At 41.8% G+C, this 24,532-nt stretch overlaps 1 protein-coding gene across 1 annotated transcript in view; it reads left to right on the forward strand.

Annotated features, from left to right (window-relative positions):
• Nucleotides 1-24,532, forward strand: part of megf10 (multiple EGF-like-domains 10) — a 49,507-nt gene that overhangs the window by 6,809 nt on the left and 18,166 nt on the right. The window contains exons 2-6 of the mRNA XM_034547558.1: nucleotides 6,722-6,857; nucleotides 9,551-9,652; nucleotides 10,978-11,078; nucleotides 13,888-13,980; nucleotides 24,072-24,318. Of these exons, the coding sequence (XP_034403449.1) occupies nucleotides 6,739-6,857; nucleotides 9,551-9,652; nucleotides 10,978-11,078; nucleotides 13,888-13,980; nucleotides 24,072-24,318 (662 nt within the window). The 5' untranslated portion in view covers nucleotides 6,722-6,738. The remainder of the gene's footprint in view (nucleotides 1-6,721; nucleotides 6,858-9,550; nucleotides 9,653-10,977; nucleotides 11,079-13,887; nucleotides 13,981-24,071; nucleotides 24,319-24,532) is intronic.

Raw genomic sequence — 24,532 nt, forward strand, 5'->3', positions numbered from 1 at the left:
AATAACGAAGCATACAGCAACGTGCCATAAGCAGACAAATGTGAATATCACTCTTTCGGCGGGTAGGCGACCTCCTCAGTGGTCATTGACAGTATAGTGGAGATGAGAGAACAGTTTAGAGAGGAGGAATTGATCTACATATAAAAGTATTGGTCACATTTCTAAAGGATTACATTACATTACATGTCATGTAGCTGACGCTTTTATCCAAAGAGACTTACAATAAGTGCATTAAACCATGAGTCCAAACTCAGAACAACAAGAATCAAGAAAGTACAATTTCTTCAATAAAGTTAAACTACAAAGTGCTATCAGTAAGAGACATTTAAGTGCTACTAAAGTGCTACTACGGCTCTACCTTCCCTATTCAAGGTATAGTCGAAAAAGATGTGTTTTTAGTTTGCGCCGGAAGATGTAGAGACTTCCTGCTGTCCTGATGTCAATGGGGAGCTCGTTCCACCAATGAGGAGCCAGCACAGCAAACAGTCGTGATTTTGTTGAGTGTTTAGCTCGAAGTGAAGGAGCTACAAGCAGATTGGCAGAAGCCGAGCGAAGTGAGCGAGGTGGGGTGTACGGTTTTACCATGTCCTGGATGTGAGGTTAGACCATGTCCTGGGTGTGAGGTTAGACCATGTCCTGGATGTGAGGTTAGACCATGTCCTGGGTGTAGACCGGACCTGATCTGTTCGCAGCACGGTACGTAAGTACCAATGTTTTGAAGCGGATGCGGGCGGCCACCGGTAACCAGTGAAGGTCACGGAGGAGCGGAGTAGTGTGGGTAAATTTCGGGAGGTTGAAGACCAGTCGAGCAGCTGCATTCTGGATGAGCTGTAGAGGTCGAATGGCATTAGCAGGTAGACCTGCCAGGAGGGAGTTACAGTTGTCTAGCCGTGAGATGACCAGAGCCTGGACCAGAACCTGTGCCGCCTTCTGAGTGAGAAGAGGTCGTATTATCCTGATGTTGTACAGCGTGTACCTACAGGAGCGTGTTGTTGCGGTAATGTTGGCAGTCAGGGAGAGTTGACTGTCGAGTGTCACACCGAGGCTCCTGGCAGTCGGAGTCGGGGCCAGCACTGAGTTGTTGAAGTTAATAGTTAGGTCGTGGGTGGGAGAGCCTTTTCCTGGAAGGAAGAGAAGTTCAGTCTTGTCCGGGTTAATTTCCAGGTGGTGTGCGGTCATCCACTGAGAGATGTCGGTCAGACAGGCAGAGATTCGTGCTGCTACCCGTGTTTGAGATTGGGGAAACGAGAGGATCAAATGATAAAGGCATCGGGCCTCTACTAATAATTCTATATAAACAAAAAAGATTTGACCGATACAGCGTTCATGGAAACGATGCATTGAAAACTATAACAACTAAAGGAAGCTCCATACTGGGAAAATCTCAAAGTATACAAGTGTTATCTTTGTATACTAGCAATGGGATTAATATATTAAAGTATATAGTAACATTGGTGTGCATAAGAGATAAATAATTTGTTGTCCTGTTTGGCTGCTTGGTATCGTAATACCACAAATACCCACTCATCAGAAGTGACTGGCTTTTTGCAAAACGGCGGCTCACTGGACCTCAGTGTTTACGATGCTGTGTGTGTGCTGTCAAGTATTGTTTGAATTCATACAAAACAGCGTGATGGGGTCCGCACCAGCTACAAGCAGCTTTAATGCTCCATGTGTTGTCTCTGAAACGGCAGAGGGCCCACAAAAGGTTTGACTTGAGCATAAGGTATCATATCAGACCGAGGTAAAAGTGCCGCAGCAAGTCTGTGTTTCTACTCGCAGCATCTTCCGTTCCAATTTTCTCTGGTACGTGAGTTAGATGGTTAAGAGGTGACTTGTTTTGTTTCTGCTTCACGGCCTCTATTTCCTCTACTCTGTGTACTGGTAGAACATACTCTGTGTACTGGTAGAACATACTTTGTGTACTGGTAGAACAGACATTGTGTACTGGTAGAACAGACATTGTGTACTGGTAGAACATACTCTGTGTACTGGTAGAACATACTCTGTGTACTGGTAGAACATACTCTGTGTACTGGTAGAACAGACATTGTGTACTGGTAAAACATACTCTGTGTACTGGTAGAACATACTCTGTGTACTGGTAGAACATATGTGTACTGGTAGAACATACTCTGTGTACTGGTAGAACATATGTGTACTGGTAGAAAAGAGATTGTGTACTGGTAGAACATACTCTGTGTACTGGTAGAACAGACATTGTGTACTGGTAGAACAGATATTGTGTACTGGTAGAACATACTCTGTGTACTGGTAGAACATACTCTGTGTACTGGTAGAACAGATATTGTGTACTGGTAGAACATACTCTGTGTACTGGTAGAACATACTCTGTGTACTGGTAGAACAGATATTGTGTACTGGTAGAACATACTCTGTGTACTGGTAGAACAGATATTGTGTACTGGTATAACATACTCTGTGTACTGGTAGAACATATATTGTGTACTGGTAGAACATACTCTGTGTACTGGTAGAACAGACATTGTGTACTGGTAGAACATAAATTGTGTACTGGTAGAACAGACATTGTGTACTGGTAGAACATAAAGTGTGTACTGGTAGAACAGACATTGTGTACTGGTAGAACAGATACTGGTAGAACATACATTGTATACCTGTAGAACAGACAGTGTGTACTGGTAGAACAGATACTGGTAGAACAGACATTGTATACTGGTAGAACAGACATTGTGTACTGGTAGAACATAAATTGTGTACTGGTAGAACAGATACTGGTAGAACAGACAGTGTATACTGGTAGAACAGACTGTGTTCTGGTAGAACAGACATTGTATACTGGTAGAACAGACATTGTGTACTGGTAGAACATAAATTGTGTACTGGTAGAACAGAGAGTGTGTACTGGTAGAACAGATACTGGTAGAACAGACATTGTATACTGGTAGAACAGACAGTGTGTACTGGTAGAACAGACAGTGTGTACTGGTAGAACATAAATTGTGTACTGGTAGAACAGACAGTGTGTACTGGTAGAACAGATACTGGTAGAACAGACATTGTATACCGGTAGAACAGACAGTGTGTACTGGTAGAACAGACAGTGTGTACTGGTAGAACAGATACTGGTAGAACAGACATTGTATACTGGTAGAACAGACCGTGTGTACTGGTAGAACAGATACTGGTAGAACAGACATTGTGTACTGGTAGAACATAAATTGTGTACTGGTAGAACAGACAGTGTGTACTGGTAGAACATAAATTGTGTACTGGTAGAACAGACAGTGTGTACTGGTAGAACAGACATTGTGTACTGGTAGAACAGACAGTGTGTACTGGTAGAACAGACATTGTGTACTGGTAGAACAGATACCGGTAGAACAGACAGTGTGTACTGGTAGAACAGACATTGTGTACTGGTAGAACAGATACTGGTAGAACAGACATTGTGTACTGGTAGAACATAAATTGTGTACTGGTAGAACAGACAGTGTGTACTGGTAGAACATAAATTGTGTACTGGTAGAACAGACAGTGTGTACTGGTAGAACAGACATTGTGTACTGGTAGAACAGACAGTGTGTACTGGTAGAACAGACATTGTGTACTGGTAGAACAGATACCGGTAGAACAGACAGTGTGTACTGGTAGAACAGACATTGTGTACTGGTAGAACAGATACTGGTAGAACAGACATTGTATACTGGTAGAACAGACATTGTATACTGGTAGAACAGACCGTGTGTACTGGTAGAACAGACATTGTATACTGGTAGAACAGACAGTGTGTACTGGTAGAACAGACATTGTATACTGGTAGAACAGACATTGTGTACTGGTAGAACAGATACTGGTAGAACAGACATTGTGTACTGGTAGAACAGATATTGTATACTGGTAGAACAGACAGTGTGTACTGGTAGAACAGACATTGTGTACTGGTAGAACATAAATTGTCTACTGGTAGAACAGATACTGGTAGAACAGACATTGTGTACTGGTAGAACATAAATTGTGTACTGATAGAACAGACATTGTGTACTGGTAGAACAGACATTGTGTACTGGTAGAACCAATACTGGTAGAACAGACATTGTGTACTGGTAGAACAGATACTGGTAGAACAGACATTGTGTACTGGTAGAACAGACATTGTGTACTGGTAGAACTGACATTGTGTACTGGTAGAACTGACATTACAGACATTCAAAGCCGATAGCGCCAACATCTGACCAAACTATGCTGAAGCCGAGATTATTCACTCCAAACCATGAAATGCGCCTAATTTGCTATTCTGTTCTGCAACCTTTTAAAAGGTCGCTGACATTTGCTTAACAACTGAATGGAAACACTTCTAAAGTCTTGCATAAAGTGTCCCAGTAAGCCCTTACAGTGAGCAAACATGCAGAGTAGCAGGTTACTTTTACAAACAGCACTGAGGCATTTGCAAATCACAAATACCCTTTCTAAAACGTGATGATGAACACTGGTATGTGTGAGGTAATCAACACTGCAGCTTTGGGCTAGTTTACTTCTTTCTTCCTGGGCTTATCTTCTGTCTCTCAGATGAAGTCCACACAGGGTGTGTGACCGGACTACTGATGCTCCGGATGTTTTGCTCCACTGAATGGTGGTGAGAAGCACACGGGGGCTTGGGGGGGTAGGACACACACAAAGGGATTGGGTTTTCTGTGTCCTCCTGCTCCCTGAATACACGTTCGCCCTGAGATGTCGATCCGTTCCACCGACAGCAACACTGTCAGTGATTACACTTTCAGGGTGATAGTGATTTTAGACAGACTTGACCCATTTTTGTACACTTACTGGTTATGGGCCTCCCTGGGGGGTTAGAAGGTCTATGAAAAAAATAAACCCTGAAACCAAGTGCACCCAGTTTAACAGTGGTGAGAACAGTTGATAGCACAGGAGCACGTATATTAGAGAATGATGACGGAACTTGGGCTCCCATCATCCTCTATTATTTTGTGAAAACTTGTGAAAACAAAGTGATTGTCTATGTCATAAAAGAACTTTGAAAGCAATTTAAATCATCTAGTAAAGTAGGATTCCATGTCTATGTGCAGAGTGAACGAGGGTTCATGTGGTAAACAAGAACCAAATGCAACAAACAAAGTTAAGTATATGTTAAGGTAAACTTACATCCACCAGTATGCTCTGAGGCAATGTTCCTCTATGTTCTACCGTAGGTAGTGTTCTCTTCCCCCAGGCTGTGCTGAGGTTGGTGTTTCTTTGTGAGTATGACAAGTTCAGAGCCGAGATACCAAGTATCACCAGATGAGCACTCGGAGAGTACGGATCTCTGTGAAGGTTGAATGCCCAATCTCGCAATGTTAATGAAAGTGAAAAACAACTTCTCTAAAGTGTCATGCGTACTTCCTTGACCGATGCGACACCCTTCCACTAAACGTCTGGTTAATCGGGACAGTAGTTTCTCTGTAGTCCTGCTGACAAACAGACAGACAAACCAGAAAACACAACCATAAACACAACCCTGTTGGTGGGAGGTAAGAATCCATTTAATAATCCGAAAATTGAGTGCATTGGGGGGAATCGTAAATCCTGGGTACGGCCCTGATACAAAACAAATTCACTGAGGTTTCTAGTTGAAATATCTATTATGGGTAAATGTGTATAAAATGATGCAAACATGTAGAATTTTGCCATTCGATGGAATGCAGCTATACAATTGTATTATAGTTTTTGTGAATTCAGCAATGCCATAATGATCCCTGTTCATTAAATTAACATTGAATTCGTATCAAACTGTCGACGCTTTGCTTCTCGGACAGAAACTTTTTGTTGTGCCTCATACAGGTCTTAAATATCATTATAGAAGCTTTGAAATACCTCAATAAAAAACATACAATTGACATATTTTAATGTTTTTTTGCTACATTGGACCACTTTGCTGGTATAATATGTTGCATTTGTTGGTTGCAGTTTGTAAACACACAGAAGCTTTGCTCCTCGGACAGAAACATACAGGCCTTACTTATTATAAGAAGCTTTAAAAACAACAACAAAACTAAATAACACTCGAGCACTGTGGAGCCACCAATTGCTTACTGGTATTCTGTCATTGTGGTAAACAAAAAACCACAGCTGTGTAAAAGAGAACTGAGTATCTTCATGTTTGTGGTTCCTCAACAGTCAGTACAGATGGCGCTGTGTTGAATACTATTGATTATATGACCCAGATTAGTTTTATTCAAACAGTTATGTTGCTAGACTAAAGGCACCACTTTGGAAATGTTAGGTTCCCATTGACACTGTGTGGGGCCGATGTGTTTAGTGGTAAAACAACTGCAAATTGCAGGTCTCCTAGAAGTGCCACTTGGACCAGACTGTACAAACAAAAGCAAAAGAAAAGACTTCAATGATGAATCATAAAATCATCACAAAATCAAAAAGATTACTCATTTTCAGCCTGTGTCAAATTCAAACAGCAGAGAAGCTCAATCCAACATGCACAAGACGTGCACAATCCTGCAAATATCCTCACAGACAATATAATAATTAAGATACATTTGTGTGCAGGGACTTTATCTATGGTTATTAAAACCACTTGTTTCAGCTCTATTCCCTCTCTGTTTTTGTATGGGTTCATACATTGTTTTTTTGCGGGTAAATTCATGCACATTATACCTTTAAATGTCTACTTTGAATATATAGTGACAGCTAACTTGTCTGTTTTTCCATCCTTCCCTATCTGAAGGTGCAGCTCTGACTGAGATGGCCATGTCACTGCGCTACCACAGGACAGTCATCTTGGCTGTGGCCTTCTGTTTCCTGCCTTACATCACTTCCTCCCTCAACCTGGAGGATCCCAATGTCTGCAGCCACTGGGAGAGGTTAGTCACAATGCTGCATATCACTTTGATCTCAAGGTGTGATACACATTGCTGCTTTACTTATTACATCCTCTTCAGGGAGCGGTGTATGAGTTGCAGGGCCACCTTGGTAGACGGATCTGCCTGTGCATATAGTGAGGGTTACAACATAGTTCTAACCAGGAGGCAACCTCAGGTTCTGAAAAGTGAAGTCAATGTGGGAGTGTCTCTCTCCTGACACACAGGGGACGACTACTCTGGTTGCAAAAAGAAGTTGGATGGAAGTCTGTTTTTACTTCTGTGCCCAGCCAAACCAGGTAGTTCGTAACTGAACTGGGTAAACCCCTGCAGGGGTCAAAAGACAAGCGGTAGGCATCCTGCACTCCACGTTACCCAGGTCATCAAGAAGCAGAGGGACATATAGGTGTATCATGCAGAGAGATGTTGGGTAGGTTCCGTGGAAGGCTGATGTACCAGACGCCAATGAGATATTGTCGTCAGAAGTGTCTCACCACTCAGCAGAGATGGCCGAATGACTGGAGCCAATGGAACATTGAAGGCTGGGGCGGGGACTTCAACGGCGTTGATCTTGAGCAAATCCTCACATCGAAGCCTTGGAAGCGATCCCACCACTGCTGGCGTAACATTGTGTACAGCACTTGGCAGGTTGGGCAGGCTGGTGGCTGCTTCACTCCGCTCTCTGCACGGTCCATGTGGAGGCATTTCCCGTTGCGAGGATCCGTCCCGATGATGAGGTTGGGACATGATGTGCACTGATGAGGTTACTGAAACTCCAACTCCATCCATGGAGGTAGGCAGTCAAATCGTCGGAAAAAAGGATGCCAAGCAGCAACATGTCTCGCCAAATATTCCGTCCAAACATATTCAGGTATGCGCCTCCTGAGTATTCTCCATGGAGTCCAGGTTTGGCAACGAGTGTAAAGTGACATGTCGTCCCTGACACGTCCATAAGGAAGCTAGAGGGATACTTAGAGCCATCAGGCCACTGACCAAGCGTTGCACAGAGCAGCTTGAGTCCAACGCTAAAGCACCCAGTCAACTTTTTGAATAAACACCCTTCAGTTTATTGTATCACATCACTACAGATACAAATCAGCGATCAATGTTGTTTAGAACTGGACTTTAAACGGTATTTATGTTTGTCTGTATGCTACAGCACAACCAAGTAGGAAATAACAACAATAAACACAATTAAAACAGATCAATTTAACTACATAGCCCATTGGCAGTACTACAAATGTCCAGGAAAATTTACCAAATCAAAGAAATCTGCATATCGTGCAGTCCGCTCCGGTATCACTGCAGGTGTTGTATGACACATAACCATGGCTGGTAATAATAATAATCTTGTTTGCAAGCTTTTCAAAGTATTGTTCAAGCTTCAAAAAAAAGTGTTGAGTAGGTTAAATAAAGCTCTTGGCTGATTACCGAATTAAACTAAAGCTTGAAAATCCGTCAAGTGAGATGTAAAAGAGGAAAGAATGGGCAGATTTCCCAGCTATATTGCCTTTCCCTGACTAATCTGAGGAAACAGCTGCATACTCACTCAGAGCCTCCGTCTGTGTTGTTGTTCTGAAGACTGACAGCACAGAAACGTTCAGTTGAAGACAAGAGAGTGACGAGACACACAAGCTGATGATGGTCATTTATGAATTCTTATTTTTTAAGGAACTTAACCATAGTATATAGTAATAAGATAATAGTATAACAAAGAATGCTCCAATGCTCCTTTAAAGGTTATTTTCTGGTGCTGAAACAATGAGTTGATCCACAGAAAATGTATCTGTTTGTATTTGATTTACTGCCTTTCTCTATTTCATATAATTTAAACTGAATATAATGCATATTTTTGGCCAGGCTAAATAATCTATGTGAAGCCAATTCAATAATAAATGCCAAAAGTATAACTAACAATAAAATCCACGATTGATATTGAAAATAATCATGATTAGGGAACGGCTAAATGAAGAATTCCAATATGTTATTCCCAAGGCCTAAGAAAGTCCAATCAATACATGTGAACATATAACTCAACGCCAGAAACCAAAGAAGTTAGTCTCAAACTTGTGATGTCATTAAGTATAAAGTCAAGGAATGGGACATTCATTTAGTGTGTTCTGTTTTTATACCTAGAATACTGTAGTGTCCTCAGTTGTGAAACAGAAAATGTACCATATAGATCAGAACCTTCCGCTCAGTGTCATCTGGAACATCGTTCCCAAATCATGGTCAACAGAGCAGTTCCGCACTTTATACTTGATGATCACACATTTAAGTTTCAGCACTCTAGATTTTAGAATTTTGAGGTTTTTTTTGTTTACTAATATTTTTAATATCACGTATGAATTTGGAATGTTGGTGTCGTTCCCCTTTAACTGCAGCATACTGACACAGTATGTGAAACATGCATCACGAGGCAGTCATAAGGTAGCTTTTGTCAACGCCCCAACAAAGTCTTCAGAACACACACACACACACACACAAGCACCTTAATGGCGCCCTGATTAAAATAGTCAGTGGTTTGAAGAACGTGCACACGGGGTGTCCTGTTGGATGAACATGGGTGATGGGGTGTTCTGCAGGAAACCCCTGCGCGCACACACAAACACACACACACACACACACACACACACACTCTCTGATTCTGCTCCTCATGTCTGATATCTCTTTCGTTTCTCTTCTTGTGTTTTCAGTTACTCTGTGACAGTGCAGGAGTCCTACGCCCATCCATTTGATCAGATTTATTACACCAGCTGCACCGACATCCTCAACTGGTTTAAGTGCACCAGACACAGGTAAGAACACTGAGGCCCGATGCAGACCAGGATGTGTGTGAGTGTGTGAGTGGGGAGAGAGAGTGGTGGTTTAAAAGGCCATGCCACTGTTTTTGCATGCTTTAACCTATGCTAACTACCTAACTTGCTTTTACGTCACGCTTTTCTTGTCTACCATCCAACCAGGGGTCGACTGTGGTTAGCAGGTCTGTCTTTCAATCAGGGGGTTGGTGGTTCAATCCCCGCCCTAGTCGATGTGTCCTTGAGCAAGACCCTTAACCCTGCATTGTTCCCTGTGGTTGTGTCTACAGTGTATGAATGTAACATGATTGTAAGTCGCTTTGGATAAAAGCGTCAGCTAGATGTAATGTAATGTAATGTAACCAACGCACTTTACTCCCCATGCCAACATTCTCCCATCTACACACTCATTCTTGTACTGATGGCGGGGACTGCCACACAAGGTGTCACCTGCTCGTCCTGTAAACGAATACTCATTCACACTCACACAGCGGTGGCACAGCTCGACCAGCTCCATGAGCCACATTCAGTATACTTCACCTACCTGCCAATCACATGTAATTATAAAACCCCTCGAATGCAACTACAAGCAGTACAATAAGCAATAGTAAAGTTATTTCATAAACTATTATATCCACCCATGCATATTTCCATCACTCTATCTATGATCCTTCTTATCCAGGGTTGCTGGGGATTATTATTATGTTTGTAAAGACAGGATGTATTTTGAAACCTCAAAGTCAGTCATGGTCAACTTTGTGGGTCAATGGAACAACCTGTGCACAGTCTACTGTGGTTGTTGATACTGTCAGCTGATGGTAATGTGTGTCAGCTGCTTCTACCAAACTGAGGCCAAATCAGCTGCAATGAAGTGCTGGATGGATTACGTTGAAGCGTTTCAGGGAAAAGTTATTGAGCTTCTATTGATTATTATCTGCACCAGGAGACTCATGTGATTCAGGGGTTGTGTTCATTCAATCACACGACACAGCATGGGTTGTTGCAGACGCACCTGGATCTGCACTCGGACCGGCTCACCTTTCTAGTTACACAATATAATCAGTCTTATTTCAAAAAGTTATTTAAAGCCTTCACTTATGTTTATGATTCAGCACAGACTGGTTTTTGCCTCAGAGGGTCTTCATCAGGACAGAGTTAAAAGATTCCATCCACTATAAAGACAGTCCAGGCTCTCTTTTTCACTCCACATTGTATGTCACATGAACAAATGAAAACAGAATAACCAACATTGTGTGCATGAATCTAGTAGCATTTCCTTTTACCGAGTGTCTGATCCTGTTTGTGACCGAACTGCCCGTCTGTAGGGTGAGCTATCGGACAGCCTATCGGAGGGGAGAGAAGACCATGTACCGGAGAAAGTCCCAGTGCTGCCCAGGCTTCTTCGAGAATGGAGAGATCTGTGCTCGTAAGTATCTTCATCATCATCATTATCTGGGATCATTCAAAGTCGAGCATGATCATCCCCCTGTTGGTGGGTTTGGTCATTTGTGGGTCTTCAGGTGGCTGTCGAGGCCTTGAGCCAAAGGTTCTGTTGCTATAGGGGCATTGGGAGTGGTTGTCATTCAATTCAATTTAATTCATTTACATTTATTTTCTACTGCCCAAAATCACAAATTACAAATTTGCCTCAAAGGGCTTTAGAATCTGTACACATACGACATCCTCTGTCCCGGGACCTCACATTGGCACAGGAAAACCTCCTCCAAAAACCCTTTACCAGTGGTTTGAGTGGTGGGTCTCTCGTTTCTTAGTTGCCATTAGTTTTTTCTCTTGCGGCATGGTGGAGGTCCTTTTCTTGCTGTGCTAAGCCTTCATAGACCATTCCGCTCCATAGGTTTCTCTTGAGAGTCGTTATTGTTTAAGCAGCATCTTCTCAAGTAGGTTTTGATGTAGTCTTTGACTCGCTTTTATTGGAAAGAAGACTGTAGTGCTGACGAAGGCATTTATGATGTTCTGGAGGTCCTTGTCTGAGTGAGCTACAAGTCATGTCCTTTTGTAAGACGCGAGATCTTGAGATACTTGCTTTGGTCTCCGATCATAGAGAGGGCACACCAGAGGGCAGCCCAGCTCTCAGAGGGCAGCCCAGCTCTCAGAGGGCAGCACAGCTCTCAGAGGGCAGCACAGCTCTCAGAGGGCAGCACAGCTCTCAGAGGGCAGCACAGCTCTCAGAGGGCAGCACAGCTCTCAGAGGGCAGCACAGCTCTCAGAGGGCAGCACAGCTCTCAGAGCCAAAGGCCGCTGTGAGGTCGATGAATGTCGTGCACCACGCGAGATGTCGTTTCTCATGCAGCTGACGGGCTGTCCATATCATGTCGGTGGTTCTGTTTGCAGGACAAAAGTTCAAACCTGGATAAATGAGTTAAGTCAAATAATAAATGACCAATGAAGAACACTGTATGGTTTGAGTATGAACATGTTTGAATCACGTGCTATGACTTTGACAGTCACCACACTGCAGGACAGTTGAACTGTTGAGGAGACTGGGACACATGGTTTGAATGGCTGTTTGCCATTAGTCAGAAAAACAGAACCTTTGTCATCTACATGTGTTGTCATTACAAAGACTTCACTTTCCATTGAGGTTACAGTGCCCCCCCCCCCCCCCCCCCCCCCCCCCCCCAACCCCACCAGTAGCCAGCAGTCAGTAACAGGTGTGAAGCCACAGTGGCCATTTGCAAAAACAACAACTGTTGTTCAGCAACAACAGTAAAGTAAATCATTATGCTAACACACACACAAACGCTGTGTGCCTCAGTGGAAGTGAAGACCACAGTTTGATTCAGTTTGTGAAAACGTGTGCCCGGGGAGTTCAGAGGGGAATTTACTCCGGAGTGAAAAGGCTCTCTTGTATCAGCGACTATCACATGTTGCCCTGAGAGTCTCACTGAGGTGACAGCACGGAGTCAGATAGGAAAGGAAGTCAAATTGCATGTAGGCTCAAATGAGTTTTCTTTGGAAGGAGTCTGCATGCCTGTCACACATTAGAATTAAAAATGTAATGCGAAGCCCAGTCAATTAATAGAGACGTTTTAGAGATGACAGATGTACAGGTTTAGCAACACAATGCTGTAAAGGTCTGCTGATGGCTGAGGGAGATTCTTGTTCTTGTTTTTGATGTTCTTCTTCTTGTTCTTCTTGCTCCTCTTGTTCTTGTTCTTCTTGTTCTTCTTGTTATTGTTTGTCTTGTTCTTCTTGTTCTTGTTCTTCTTGTTCTTGTTCTTGTTCTTGTTCTTGTTCTTGTTCTTGTTCTTGTTCTTGTTCTTCTTGTTCTTCTTGTTCTTATTCTTGTTCTTGTTCTTGTTCTTGTTCTTGTTCTTCTTGTTCTTATTCTTGTTCTTGTTCTTCTTGTTCTTGTTCTTGTTCTTATTCTTGTTCTTGTTCTTCTTGTTCTTGTTCTTGTTCTTGTTCTTCTTCTTCTTGTTCTTCTTGTTCTTGTTCTTGTTCTTCTTGTTCTTCTTGTTCTTGTTCACAATATATATGGATATGGGGGGTGTGGTGGAGTCAAATAAACACAGAACTTTTAGAATCAAGGAATTTTGATACACTGTATTCAAAATATGCAGTCACACAGAGTTACACTCACAGTGTTCATGTAAAAACAAGTACACATAAATACAATAATTGAAAAGTAAAATCATTAAATAATGAAAATCAATAGACAATGATTGTTGCATTAATGTTACAATACTTTCCCAATGGTAGTTGGGAAAATAAATGGCGGCCTGGATGAATGTCCCTTGTGACTGCTTTTGACATTTCTTTACACTTATATATTATATATCACATCTAAGTGGGGTTGTTCAATCAGCACCCCTTCTAATTTAAACGTGGACATAATTGAAGGTGAACTGTTTGGAAATCTGTTTAAATCAAATCAGATTGTTTACTTTTGTAAACAATCTGGGTATTTTCAAGTTAAATGGCTTGGTGCTGAAATCAAAGATTAATTATACCTTGAGTGACATGCTTCAAAACAACGTGGTCCAATCCTATTTTAGATTAAGTCAAATCGAGTCTTCAGATATGGACATCTCAACTAATCCAAGATTAAGACTTCTAATTCTACAGCTTCTACAGGGAAATTATGTATACTGTAATTATTGTACCTATACATGACAACATTTTAAAGCAGATGTACATATATGTATATATATATATATTGTAAAGTATTTGTGAATGTACTGATGTAATAATCCTGTCTCCTCCATGTCCAGCTCATTGTGCGGTGAGCTGTGTCCACGGCCGGTGCATGGCCCCTAACACCTGCCATTGTGAGCCCGGCTGGGGGGGCTCCAACTGCTCCAGTGGTAAGTCCTCCACCTGTTGCTGTCTGTGAGCAGTGATGTCTTTGTGTGTGCGACTCTGGTTTTCTGTGAAAGCACAAGAGGAAAAACAGACTGTGGTGTCGTCTTACTGACTGCTGCACTGCATCGCACCAACAGTCACAGCAGCTAAACACTGTTTGTTCTCATGGCTGTTTTTTAGACTTTGGAGTACACATTGGAGATACAAAATGATAATATATGTATGCTAATATATGAGCTTCTAAATCTATCAGTCGAAGTCACACAGGTAAGGAAAAACTAACTTAAAACACAAGGCCAGAGTTCTGTTAAGTGTAGGGATATCCATGGTCCCTGAGCATGGATCAATGGTAACCCTCTGACCACAATTTCTATATACAAATTACCAATGTTTTAAAGATCATGAACCGTCTTCCTTCTCTGTGGTCTGGAGAAGCTCCACAGGCACTCGATTAAGACTGCTATAATGCTTCAGTTCATTTGGGCTGCACAGTAGCTATATAACAGTTCTGCCTTTCATTGAGCATCCACATGATCAATACCTACGTACAGGCTCTGGAGCCGTCACCCGTCTGCTGCCATGTTCCACTTTTCCAGCTGAAAGAAAGCTCCTTTATTTCTGTAGCCGAGTTGTATTATAGGTATAAATGTATTTTCCAGACGTGCATTTTAACGTAGTATTTTATGACAGCAATACAAACATACAGGGCCGCTTGCTGTGAGAGCATGTCACCAGAGCGTGGACATGTTTAGCAGCTGCGTCGGTCTGTCGAATGAGGTAAACGGAGATCTATGAATGGCGTGAGTGTTTGTGGAAACACTCTTGTATTTACTGGATCTACTCAACCTCAGGGAGCCATCTTTAGCACTCGGGGAAGTATATTTTGCCCAAGAAATCCCCTGCGGACACTGCGATTCTGATAACTAGAACTTTCCTCCAGGAATTTAGCTCTTATACAATTGTGCTTGTCTATGGTGGGTTTTTTATAGGCTGTGGTTACAAGCGACTTTTGTCATGCCGGGATGCATCATTAGTCAACTCTGATCTTTCTCACGCTGAGGTCAAATCAGCCAGACATGCTGAGGTGTCCGGGCTCGCATTGAGTTCGGATCTCAGTGAGATGCGGACGTGGCACAATCCGGGTAAAGACTAATAATTCAGTGTTCGAGCCCACTGGCAGTTTATTCCCGATCAGTTGTGGGAAGGTGGCAGAAATATACATTAGTTATATAATATGTTCATTATTTAGAATATTTGTTTATTTAAGTTAAGTTAAGTTATTTAATTTGTCTCTCCTAAAACTAGAACAAGCTGAGGGTTTAGTGCGCAGAATATTTACATATGGCGATTGCATTCACGCCTCAAAAATCATAAAAGCGTTTACGAGGATTATCTCGTCATAAACGTTTGCCACAAAGCTTATTGTTTTGCAAAAATACAAAATCCAATGGAAATAAATCCCATTGTTTTTTTGTTGAGGGAACTAGTGTGATGCTAATGCTGCAATTAATGCTTGCTTTGTATTAACCATAACCACAATATTTCCCTAACTTTAACTTTTAACTATGCACACATTTTATATAGCCCAATATCAAATATTTTCTTCAAGAGGCTTTACAATCTGCAAAGCACACAACACCCTCTGTTGAGGGAGAATTATAAAAATGATGGCATTGGAATCGTCCAATATCAAGAACGGTAGAGAAAGGAAGTTGCCTTTAATAGAACAGTCAGAATGCCGGAGCGTCCGTCTGAAGAGACGTCGGCTCCTTCAACCTCAAATGACCTGTGTAATGAAGCATTGAGTTTGCATGATGTGGCCGTTTACCATGGAGGTCATTTTGGATCCAGTGTTGTTGGAGTGTGACTCGTACTAGAGGCTGAAAATCAACATACAGCCTCTGCTCGCCTGGGTCCAGACCTTTGTATCGCCCACTCCATTGAGTGGATAGATGGCATGTAACACAGGGACACTTCTGTCTGATATCAGGCAAATATCTGCTGCTGCTTTGATGTTGAACATTTGCTTTTCTTCAATGAAGTGCAATACTAAACTGTGGAGAATTCCTATCAGCCATTTCCTAAGTGGAGAAGATATTCCCACGCTGATCAAGTTATCACTGGAAACTTGCAGACAGTGTCCATTTGGTGTGCGTGGGAGGTTATTTTTGCTTTTGCTTATGAGCCTGTGAATGTGTGTCCATGCAGGCCTATATGCCGATATGCACGAGGAGCCCACAGGGTGTGCCCCTGCTGTCTTCAGTTTCAGCCTGTAATAAAAGGGGCTTATTGTTGTGTCTGGGTCCTGGGGTTCCCCTGGGCCCCACTAGGCCCGGCCGGTCTGTCTGCCCTCACACACTGTAAAACGGTTTCTCTTGTAGGGACTCTATAAAAGTATGATTTTGAAATTTGATGCTTCATCATTGAATTAAAAGGGCTGGTTTTGGAACCACAAGGTCATGGCTGCTCCATTCCATATTTTTGTTCCTTTGTAGTGTTTCAACCACCAGTGGATGATCTTATGCTTTGAACCTAGTGTCCCTTTTTGCCTGATTAACTTGGGTTAACTCTGGGTTATTCTAAAGTATTATCTCCATATGCAGTTTCCCAACACCATGTTCACCCAAATTTCACAGCTCTACAGTTGAAGTTTGATTGCAACAATTTCTCTCAACAGTGTCATCTGACATAATCCAGATACTTTCTCTCATCTCCAAATCCATTAACTCATAATAACCAATTAACTCGTAAATCTTGAAAAAGGACTCTCAAAGTTTCTAGTTTATACCTCCGCGCTGGCTATAGCCGTCGTCGGAGGCATAATGTTTTCAGTCTGTCCGTCCGGTCCATTCTCGTCAACGTCAGTGTGGAATTTCTTCAAATTTGGCATAAATGTCCACCTGAGCTCAGGGATGAACTGATTAGATTGTGGTGGTCAAAGGTCAAGGTCACTGTGACCTCCCGTCCCTCCCATTCTCGTGAACGTGACATCTCTGGAACACACACCATACTTGTTAGTATTTACATTGATTGTCCGTTTGGCTTTGTACATGGAGCTTGTTGAACCATATAGGAAACGTGTAGAGTACCACCAGTCTGTGGATCAGGTAGAGCGGCTCGCCCTTCAATCAGAGGAATGACGGTTCCATCCCCGGCTTCGCTCGTCAATGTCAATGTGTCCTTGGACAAGACACTTAACCCCAAATGACCCCCGTAGCTGTGTGTGCTCTGTATATATGGGTATGAATGATGAGATATTCCTGATGGGCAGGTGGCACCTTGCATGGTAGCCCCTCCCATCAGTGTATGGATGGGTGTTAATGTGCGAATGATGACATGAAAAGTGTGATACAAGTACAGGTCCATTTCTCATTAAGGTGAATATGTTGAACCAGTTTAATCATTAGCTTTTCTGAGTCAAAACAGATGAACAGAGAGCAGATCATCCCATAAATTGACTAATACATGCTTCCTGGGCTTTTTTACTTGTTAATCGTAATCTCTTCCTTCCCAGTAACCACTGGTATGTGTCTCTGGGACAATAAGTCCACAGATCCATCCCCGGCTGAAGCCCAGTCAGAGCTTCAGCGCTGTGCTCTGTCACTATCAGGGTGTGATACGTGGCTGAGGAGCTGCTGGTTCTCCTACTGACTGATAGTGTTGTTCGGTCTCAGCCATGAGAGAACAGGCTCAATATTCACTCTTTTGAATGTATACAATGTTTCGTTTTTCTTTAGGAGGAAACATATATCACTATGTACGGTCACATGGCGTTGCTTTGATCCATGTTTTTACTTGTAATGTTGGATTAAGGGGGAAACTGTCTGTGTGTTTCTTTGAAAAGCATCAAATGTACTTCTATTGGGCCGGTCTCTTTATTCAGCCTCTGTTCAGTAACATGTTTTAATTTCCTCAAGAGCCACCAAAGACTCGGATTGCATTGACTGTGTTTTACAGGTCAGCGGGCCCCAACAATATGTCTGGGGATCAATTTGGGGCCCAAGAACAGGAAACGGGGGGAGGCTGTGTTCAAGGAGAAGCAGGAATAATAGGAGTAGAAAATTGTGTGGTAGGAAGTGACCTGGGGCGCTGGAGCTTGTGATGTAGTACACATGATAACAACACAAGCGGCTCGGGAGGACTCGAGTTCAGCTGGGAGAATATAGCAAATAAGAAAACAACACAAACTGTATATCTTATAGTCTCTATATATATTCTCTTTTTTGTGTGTTTTACCCACAGTTCTTCACTTTGTCACGCCTTTGTGACCCGATATCGGTCATCATATCATAGTTTTTATCTGACTTTATTCAACATGAGTCCATCAAAGTTACACAAGTTGCACAAATCTTCTCCGATATACATGCTTTATTCCCTAAAAGTGTTCAGCTCTTTGGTCTTCATCAGCATGGAGCCTCAGAAACTACTGTAAGATATCAACAAAATTATGAAAGCACAGATGAAAAAAGAATAAAGACCTGTTATGTTCATTTACAGGTATACAAGTAGTCTGTCTGTTATTCACACATTTATCGTTTTCTTTCATGTTGCCTCAACTTTAGATTCTCATCCTTGTTATTAATGACCAACAGCTTTACATTACATAATGTCCAAGTAATATGTTAATTAGGATTGTATACCAAATAAACCACAGAAAGAGGCTTATTTCTGGCAATTTAGAAAATGTACACATAATTGCCCCTTTTTTCTTAAATATTAATTGTTTTGAGCTAAATAATTTATAAACAAATAATAGTGAATCTTTTAGTCCTCAGTGACACATGTTACACCTATCAAATGTTTTGTAATCTTTATTTTGTATTTTAGAAGTAAAGCAATTTCTTCAGTCAGATGTTTTTTTTCCCACACACACCCATGTGCTTCAATCTCCACACCAACAGTTTGCAACCCTTTTGTTTTTGTTTCTTGTAGAGCCTAATCTGAGATAACAGTGACATCACGATGACATCATTAGGGTTATATAAACAGAGCCATTGAAGGCAACTGTTGTCTAACCACGACATATAAACTGATCTTGATATGTACAACTGGTGGAGTTGGCCTTTGAGGATGCACGTCTCTATTCAGCTGGTAATGAGGTCATGTTGCTGTTTGAGGGCCTTTGGGAACTATAACTAAATCAGGGAGTGCATCTTAAAGGAGGACATTTACAGTCAAAGCAGTTTCCTCATGGAGACACTGCTTAATGAGATAACAATCTGGAGGAGGACACACATTTGCCTTCAGCTGAAAACTGGAGGAATGCTACAGATGTTTTTCTTCACTGTGATTCACCGTATCAGTGTGAAAGACGTGTTCGGTTCCCATGAGTGCACCGTGCCATGAGGACTGGCTAATCACCAAATAGAGGGGAACACATCCCGGCCCCAATCCCTCCCCAGTGTGGACAGTCAGAGCCTCAACAACTGGCAGCTCAAGTTACTGGCTCTGGGCTTGTTCTCTTCTCGACTGACTCTTTCTTCCCCCCTGAGATCTCCCTCGGTGTGACGAAGCTTCTTTTTTTTTTATTTATGATTTGTTGTGTTGTCCTTCTGTTTCATGGATTGGAGTTCCATTCATACATTGTCATATTCATGTAATGTGTTTATGTAACTTTGTAAATGTTGTTCATTCTGTACACATGACATCTATTCATCTGTCCATCCGAGGAGAGGGATCCTCCTCTGTTGCTCTCCTGAAGGTTTCTTCCCTTTTTTCCCTGTCAAAGGTTATTTTTGGGGAGTTTTTCCTGATCCGATGTGAGGTCAAAGGTCAGGGATGTCGTATGTGTACAGATTGTAAAGCCCTCTGAGGCAAATTTGTAATTTGTGATATTGGGCTATACAAAATAAACTGAATTGAATTGAATTGTGTCTGCATGGATACAAACAAAACAGAATCATGTATGCAGAAGTTTCCCTGTCTTTGTAGTTATTCTTCATTTTCGTTGCAGTTATTCTTCGTTGCAGTTATTTTTCATTGTAGTTATTCTTCGTTTCAGTTATTCTTTGTCTCAGTTAAGTTATTCTACATTGTAGTTATTCTTCGTTGCAGTTATTCTTTATTGCAGTTATTCTTCGTTGCAGTTATTCTTCATTGCAGTTATTCTTCATTGCAGTTATTCTTCGTTGCAGTTATTCTTTGTTTTCGTTGCAGTTATTCTTTGTTGCAGTTATTCTTCGTTGCAGTTATTCTTTGTTTTCGTTGCAGTTATTCTTCATTGCAGTTATTCTTCATTGCAGTTATTCTTCATTGCAGTTATTCTTCGTTGCAGTTATTCTTTGTTTTCGTTGCAGTTATTCTTTGTTGCAGTGGATAATGACACGGCCTTGTGACCCCTGGCACAGTGCAGTCTCTTTTGTCCGCTCATCTTGAATAGGCCAATGAGAGAAACAGTCTGTTCTTCGGCAAGCAGACGAGGAGCCCCGAGCTCCTGGAGTTTGGCCCTTCTTCAATCTGGGTCAGGTTTCACAAAAGTACCAGGATGGCAGATTTGAATGCGGGAAGGGTTTTACGTGTGCATCTTATTATCTCTAATCTCCTCCTCCTCTTTGTCCCCTAAACCTCCCCCTCGGTCCTCGCCACTGTTTGTCACACAGGGCCAGACCGCCGGAGGAAAAGGAAGTACTGTATGCTTTTTAAAATCAGGTCAGAGTGAAGCAGGCTGATGTGGAAGGAGTGAAAGGAGCCTGTGAATCACTTGAATGGTTGGAGATGCTTGTGTTCCTCAGCAGGCCGGGCACATACACACCAGGCTGGAGGAGAGGGCCTTGAGCTCGAAAGAAATTCATTGTTATTTAAACAAAAATATATTCATGGCACTGTTTGTATGACTAACTGTGGCCTATGACAATAATGTAGGTGAGCAATAAGAATATTAACTTAAAGCTAGCATAGGCAATTTATTTTAGAAGCATTTTTGGTTATACTTGGTGAGAGTCTCTTTGCATTCCAACAGTAATCAATACATCTAAATACATCAATACATCATCAATCTTGGTTTTGGGGGAGTTGCTTTGGCTGGAGGCCTGAAAGAAGGGGCGAGGATCTTTTCGGTTCAATACCGCCTCCAAAGAAAAGCCTTTGCTACCGGGCCGCGAGGCAACGGCAAAACCAGAAAGAAACAGCTGAGCATGGGAGTCAGATACATTCAGGTGTTTCTCCTTTGCCAAAGTGAAAATTATGTTTTTCACGCCAACAAATAGAAGTAGAATATTTTGTTTGATAAAAACATGTTGTGAATGAGGGAAAGAATTTAATTGTGTTCAATATATTGTGACTTATCCATTGAAGACTTTATTAGAGTGAATATTCATCAGTGGGATACAATTACTTGAACAATAGGGAAATATGTTGTTTTTATTTCATGAAAAAGAAGTTTGTTCTATTGTTATGAAATAAAGGACCATCAATATCATCAATGTGATATAAAAATGTGTGATTTTCAAAAGATTTGTGAAAACCGAACGTTCTGTAATCTTCAATCCAGACTTCTGTTGTAAAATACTTTTTTTATTTTTATTCTACTGTAATGTGTTCAGTTAAAGGGAACACAACCATTGCAAGTCATTCCATAAGCTTCTGCGTGTCTTCCTTTAAGAACATGCACGACTAAACTCAAGGAATTGATTTAAACAAATATTTACTGAATGTATATTGTATGATTGTTATGAAATCACTCCCTTTGAAAGTGGAATTTATTTTTAGTTGTGGTCTTTAGTTGTAGTCGTCCTATCATGTGGTTCAGAAAACTGTTTCGCTTAAATTGGTGTCTTCTCCTCCTGCTGCTGTTGCCATGGAGACAACAGTGAATATATTCTCTTCACACATCCAGAAAGAAGAGGTTGTACTTAAGTAGAAAGAAAACGACCCACTATAGTACTGACTGTAGTTCAGTCAACTTCAACATGATCCCAGTGGTGTGTTGGACATAGATGTGTACGCCGTGTCCAGTAGAGTCACTTGTACTCCCAAAGAGACACGTTCACAGACAACTGCAGACAACACGGACACGTAGTCATTCTGTTTATTGGTGCATTTTACAACTCTTGGGACCAGATTATTTAAATACATTTTAAATGGTCTCTTTCAACAGATGGTTGTCCTTTGTATCTTTTGACCATTTTTAAAGCGTCTTTGTAGTCTGTAGTACAAAGCATAGAAATATGACTGATGCCAGAGGTTGTTGAGTGTGTGCTTTGATTGGATCAGATACTTTTGATGCGTACATAACCAATACTGATGTTGGTTAAAACTATTAAAAGAGCCAGTTTACAAAAACTAGAATGATCTTTAGGGGCTAATGACCTGTTAAACCGCTAGCTGACAACTGCGCAACAGTAAAATACATTGTTTACGTTCTAAAGTCCTTATCTAAACCTTCAATTTCTGTCTTTCTCACTTTCCCCTGAACTCAATATAGACGTCCATGACGCAGACTCCCATAATGAAAGGTCTGGCAGTCACTGTAAACCTTCCCGACTCGCTCCTATTTAGCCCCCAGTCGTCGCCGGGCCCTGAGTGGGCAGTGGCGAGATGAAAGACGTCTAGAACTAAACAACACATTCTCAGATTTACCAGTTTACTGTGGTTACACATGGTGAAGCGGTGATGGGAAGGCCAGACACATGGCAGAGCTTGCTCATGTATATAAGGTGTGGTCTGATTAAGGCTGAAATGCAACAACCGAAGGTTAATGAGGTGGGTTCAGGTCGTAGCCCGCTTGGCCACACAGTAATGGAAAGTTATTGACTTTGGCTGCTTGTAAAATCAGATGGTTTTCATGTTAGTGATGATGGGCCAGCTTCAGTTTCAGCTTCAAAAGCTCCGTGATTGATAATGTGGTGGCCCACGGCTCAGAGCCTAATCTTAGATGTGGTTCAGGCTCATAATGGATTAACATGTTTACAATGTCACTTGGAGCGTGACCAAGTGAAGACTTGAAAGTTATCAGCAAAATCCTGAGCCAAAGGGAGCCTACGCAAAGAGGCATGGGAATTTCCAAGAGAAAAAGTTGTTATTGTCGAGATTGTCCTCATTTCAGAATAAAATAACTTTTTTAGATTTCGCAGAAAAAGGCATGAGTGTTATCAAGCTCTTACATCAAGTCTAGAAGCGACTACATTAGCATTGCCACATGGCGTATCTCTTAACAGACAGACGGGATAGGGAAGTCTTGAGAAGCTTTGAGAGATGGACTAACAAATTGTTGGTTTGGGCCTTTTAATGGGTTTGGTTTTAATAAGGAAAATGTAGAACCTATAATCTAGATAAACAACTATTGTCCCTATAAAGTATACTGTGCATAACAACAGCACTATCCATCAAGCACTTTCACAGTTGGATTCCTTTGGAAGTTGTAAAAGGTTCTGGACCCACTTTGTTGCACTTGCATCATGAGTTAAGAGTAAAAAAGAATCACAACATAAGGTTGTTAGGCTAAATAATCTTTATGTTTTGTTTTCTTCGTCTGGTTGTAGATCATACACTGTTTGTAGCTACACCTACAAAAAGTAATGCATTATCATTCGTAAGCAGTATTATGTAATTGACGTAATCGTGAGCCAGAAAGAGTGACAAAGAGTGACAAAGAGTGATAAAGAGTGACAAAGTCCACATAGAGAGGCGATCTGGGTGGACGGGTTAGGGTTTAAAACACAGGACTTTAACCCAGGAGACCCCTATTCATGTCCTGTGTGAAGCAAAGTCAATGTTGAATTATTTGCCACATTACATACTTTCGTAACGTAACTTTCATCGTCGTTTGAACCCAAACCAAAATATTTTCCTAAACATAATCAAGTATTTCAAACATTTATTTTAATGAGGGCTGCACCGATCTGACTTCTCCAGTCCCGATACCTGGGCCTTGGGTATCGGTCGATACTACACTAGGTATTGATCAGATGCCTTTATTAATAAGCTGTACTGAGTAGAAGTGACTTGTGTGTATAGAATTGACCGGGTGTCATTCATAGGAAAAGGCAAGTATAACATTTTGTGAGCTATCCTAAGAACAGCTCTCAGGCGTCAGACTCTAAAGCTGTGATACATGTCAATCAAGATGAACTAAATCTGGATTCTTTTCTTTCAGCTTGTGACAGTAGCCACTGGGGTCCCCACTGCAGTAACAGATGTCAGTGCCAGAACAGCGCGCTGTGTAACCCCATCACCGGAGCCTGTATCTGCACTCCCGGGTACCGAGGCTGGCGCTGCGAGGCCCAGTGTGAAGTGGGCACCTACGGAAACGGATGCCAGCAGAAATGCCAGTGCCAGAACGGAGCTGCCTGTCACCATGTGACCGGAGAATGCAAGTGCTCCCCGGGATACACCGGAGCTTTGTAAGTCAGAGGACAGAATGTGTGAGAATCTCATCCGAATAAGGTCCTTAAAATAAAAACTCACCTGTTTTGGCCTTTCCAAAGCCAGTTCATCCACTGCCTTGAGTATGAGCTCACCTTTTTCTATTGACCGGCAATACATTATTAAATTATTTAGTCCAGTAGTGTGTTAGATTTAGACAAACACAGAGTCTCTCTCTCTCTCTTTCTCTCG

The sequence above is a fragment of the Cyclopterus lumpus genome, chromosome 12, assembly GCF_009769545.1.
Source record: "Cyclopterus lumpus isolate fCycLum1 chromosome 12, fCycLum1.pri, whole genome shotgun sequence".
NCBI classification, from domain to species: domain Eukaryota; kingdom Metazoa; phylum Chordata; class Actinopteri; order Perciformes; family Cyclopteridae; genus Cyclopterus; species Cyclopterus lumpus.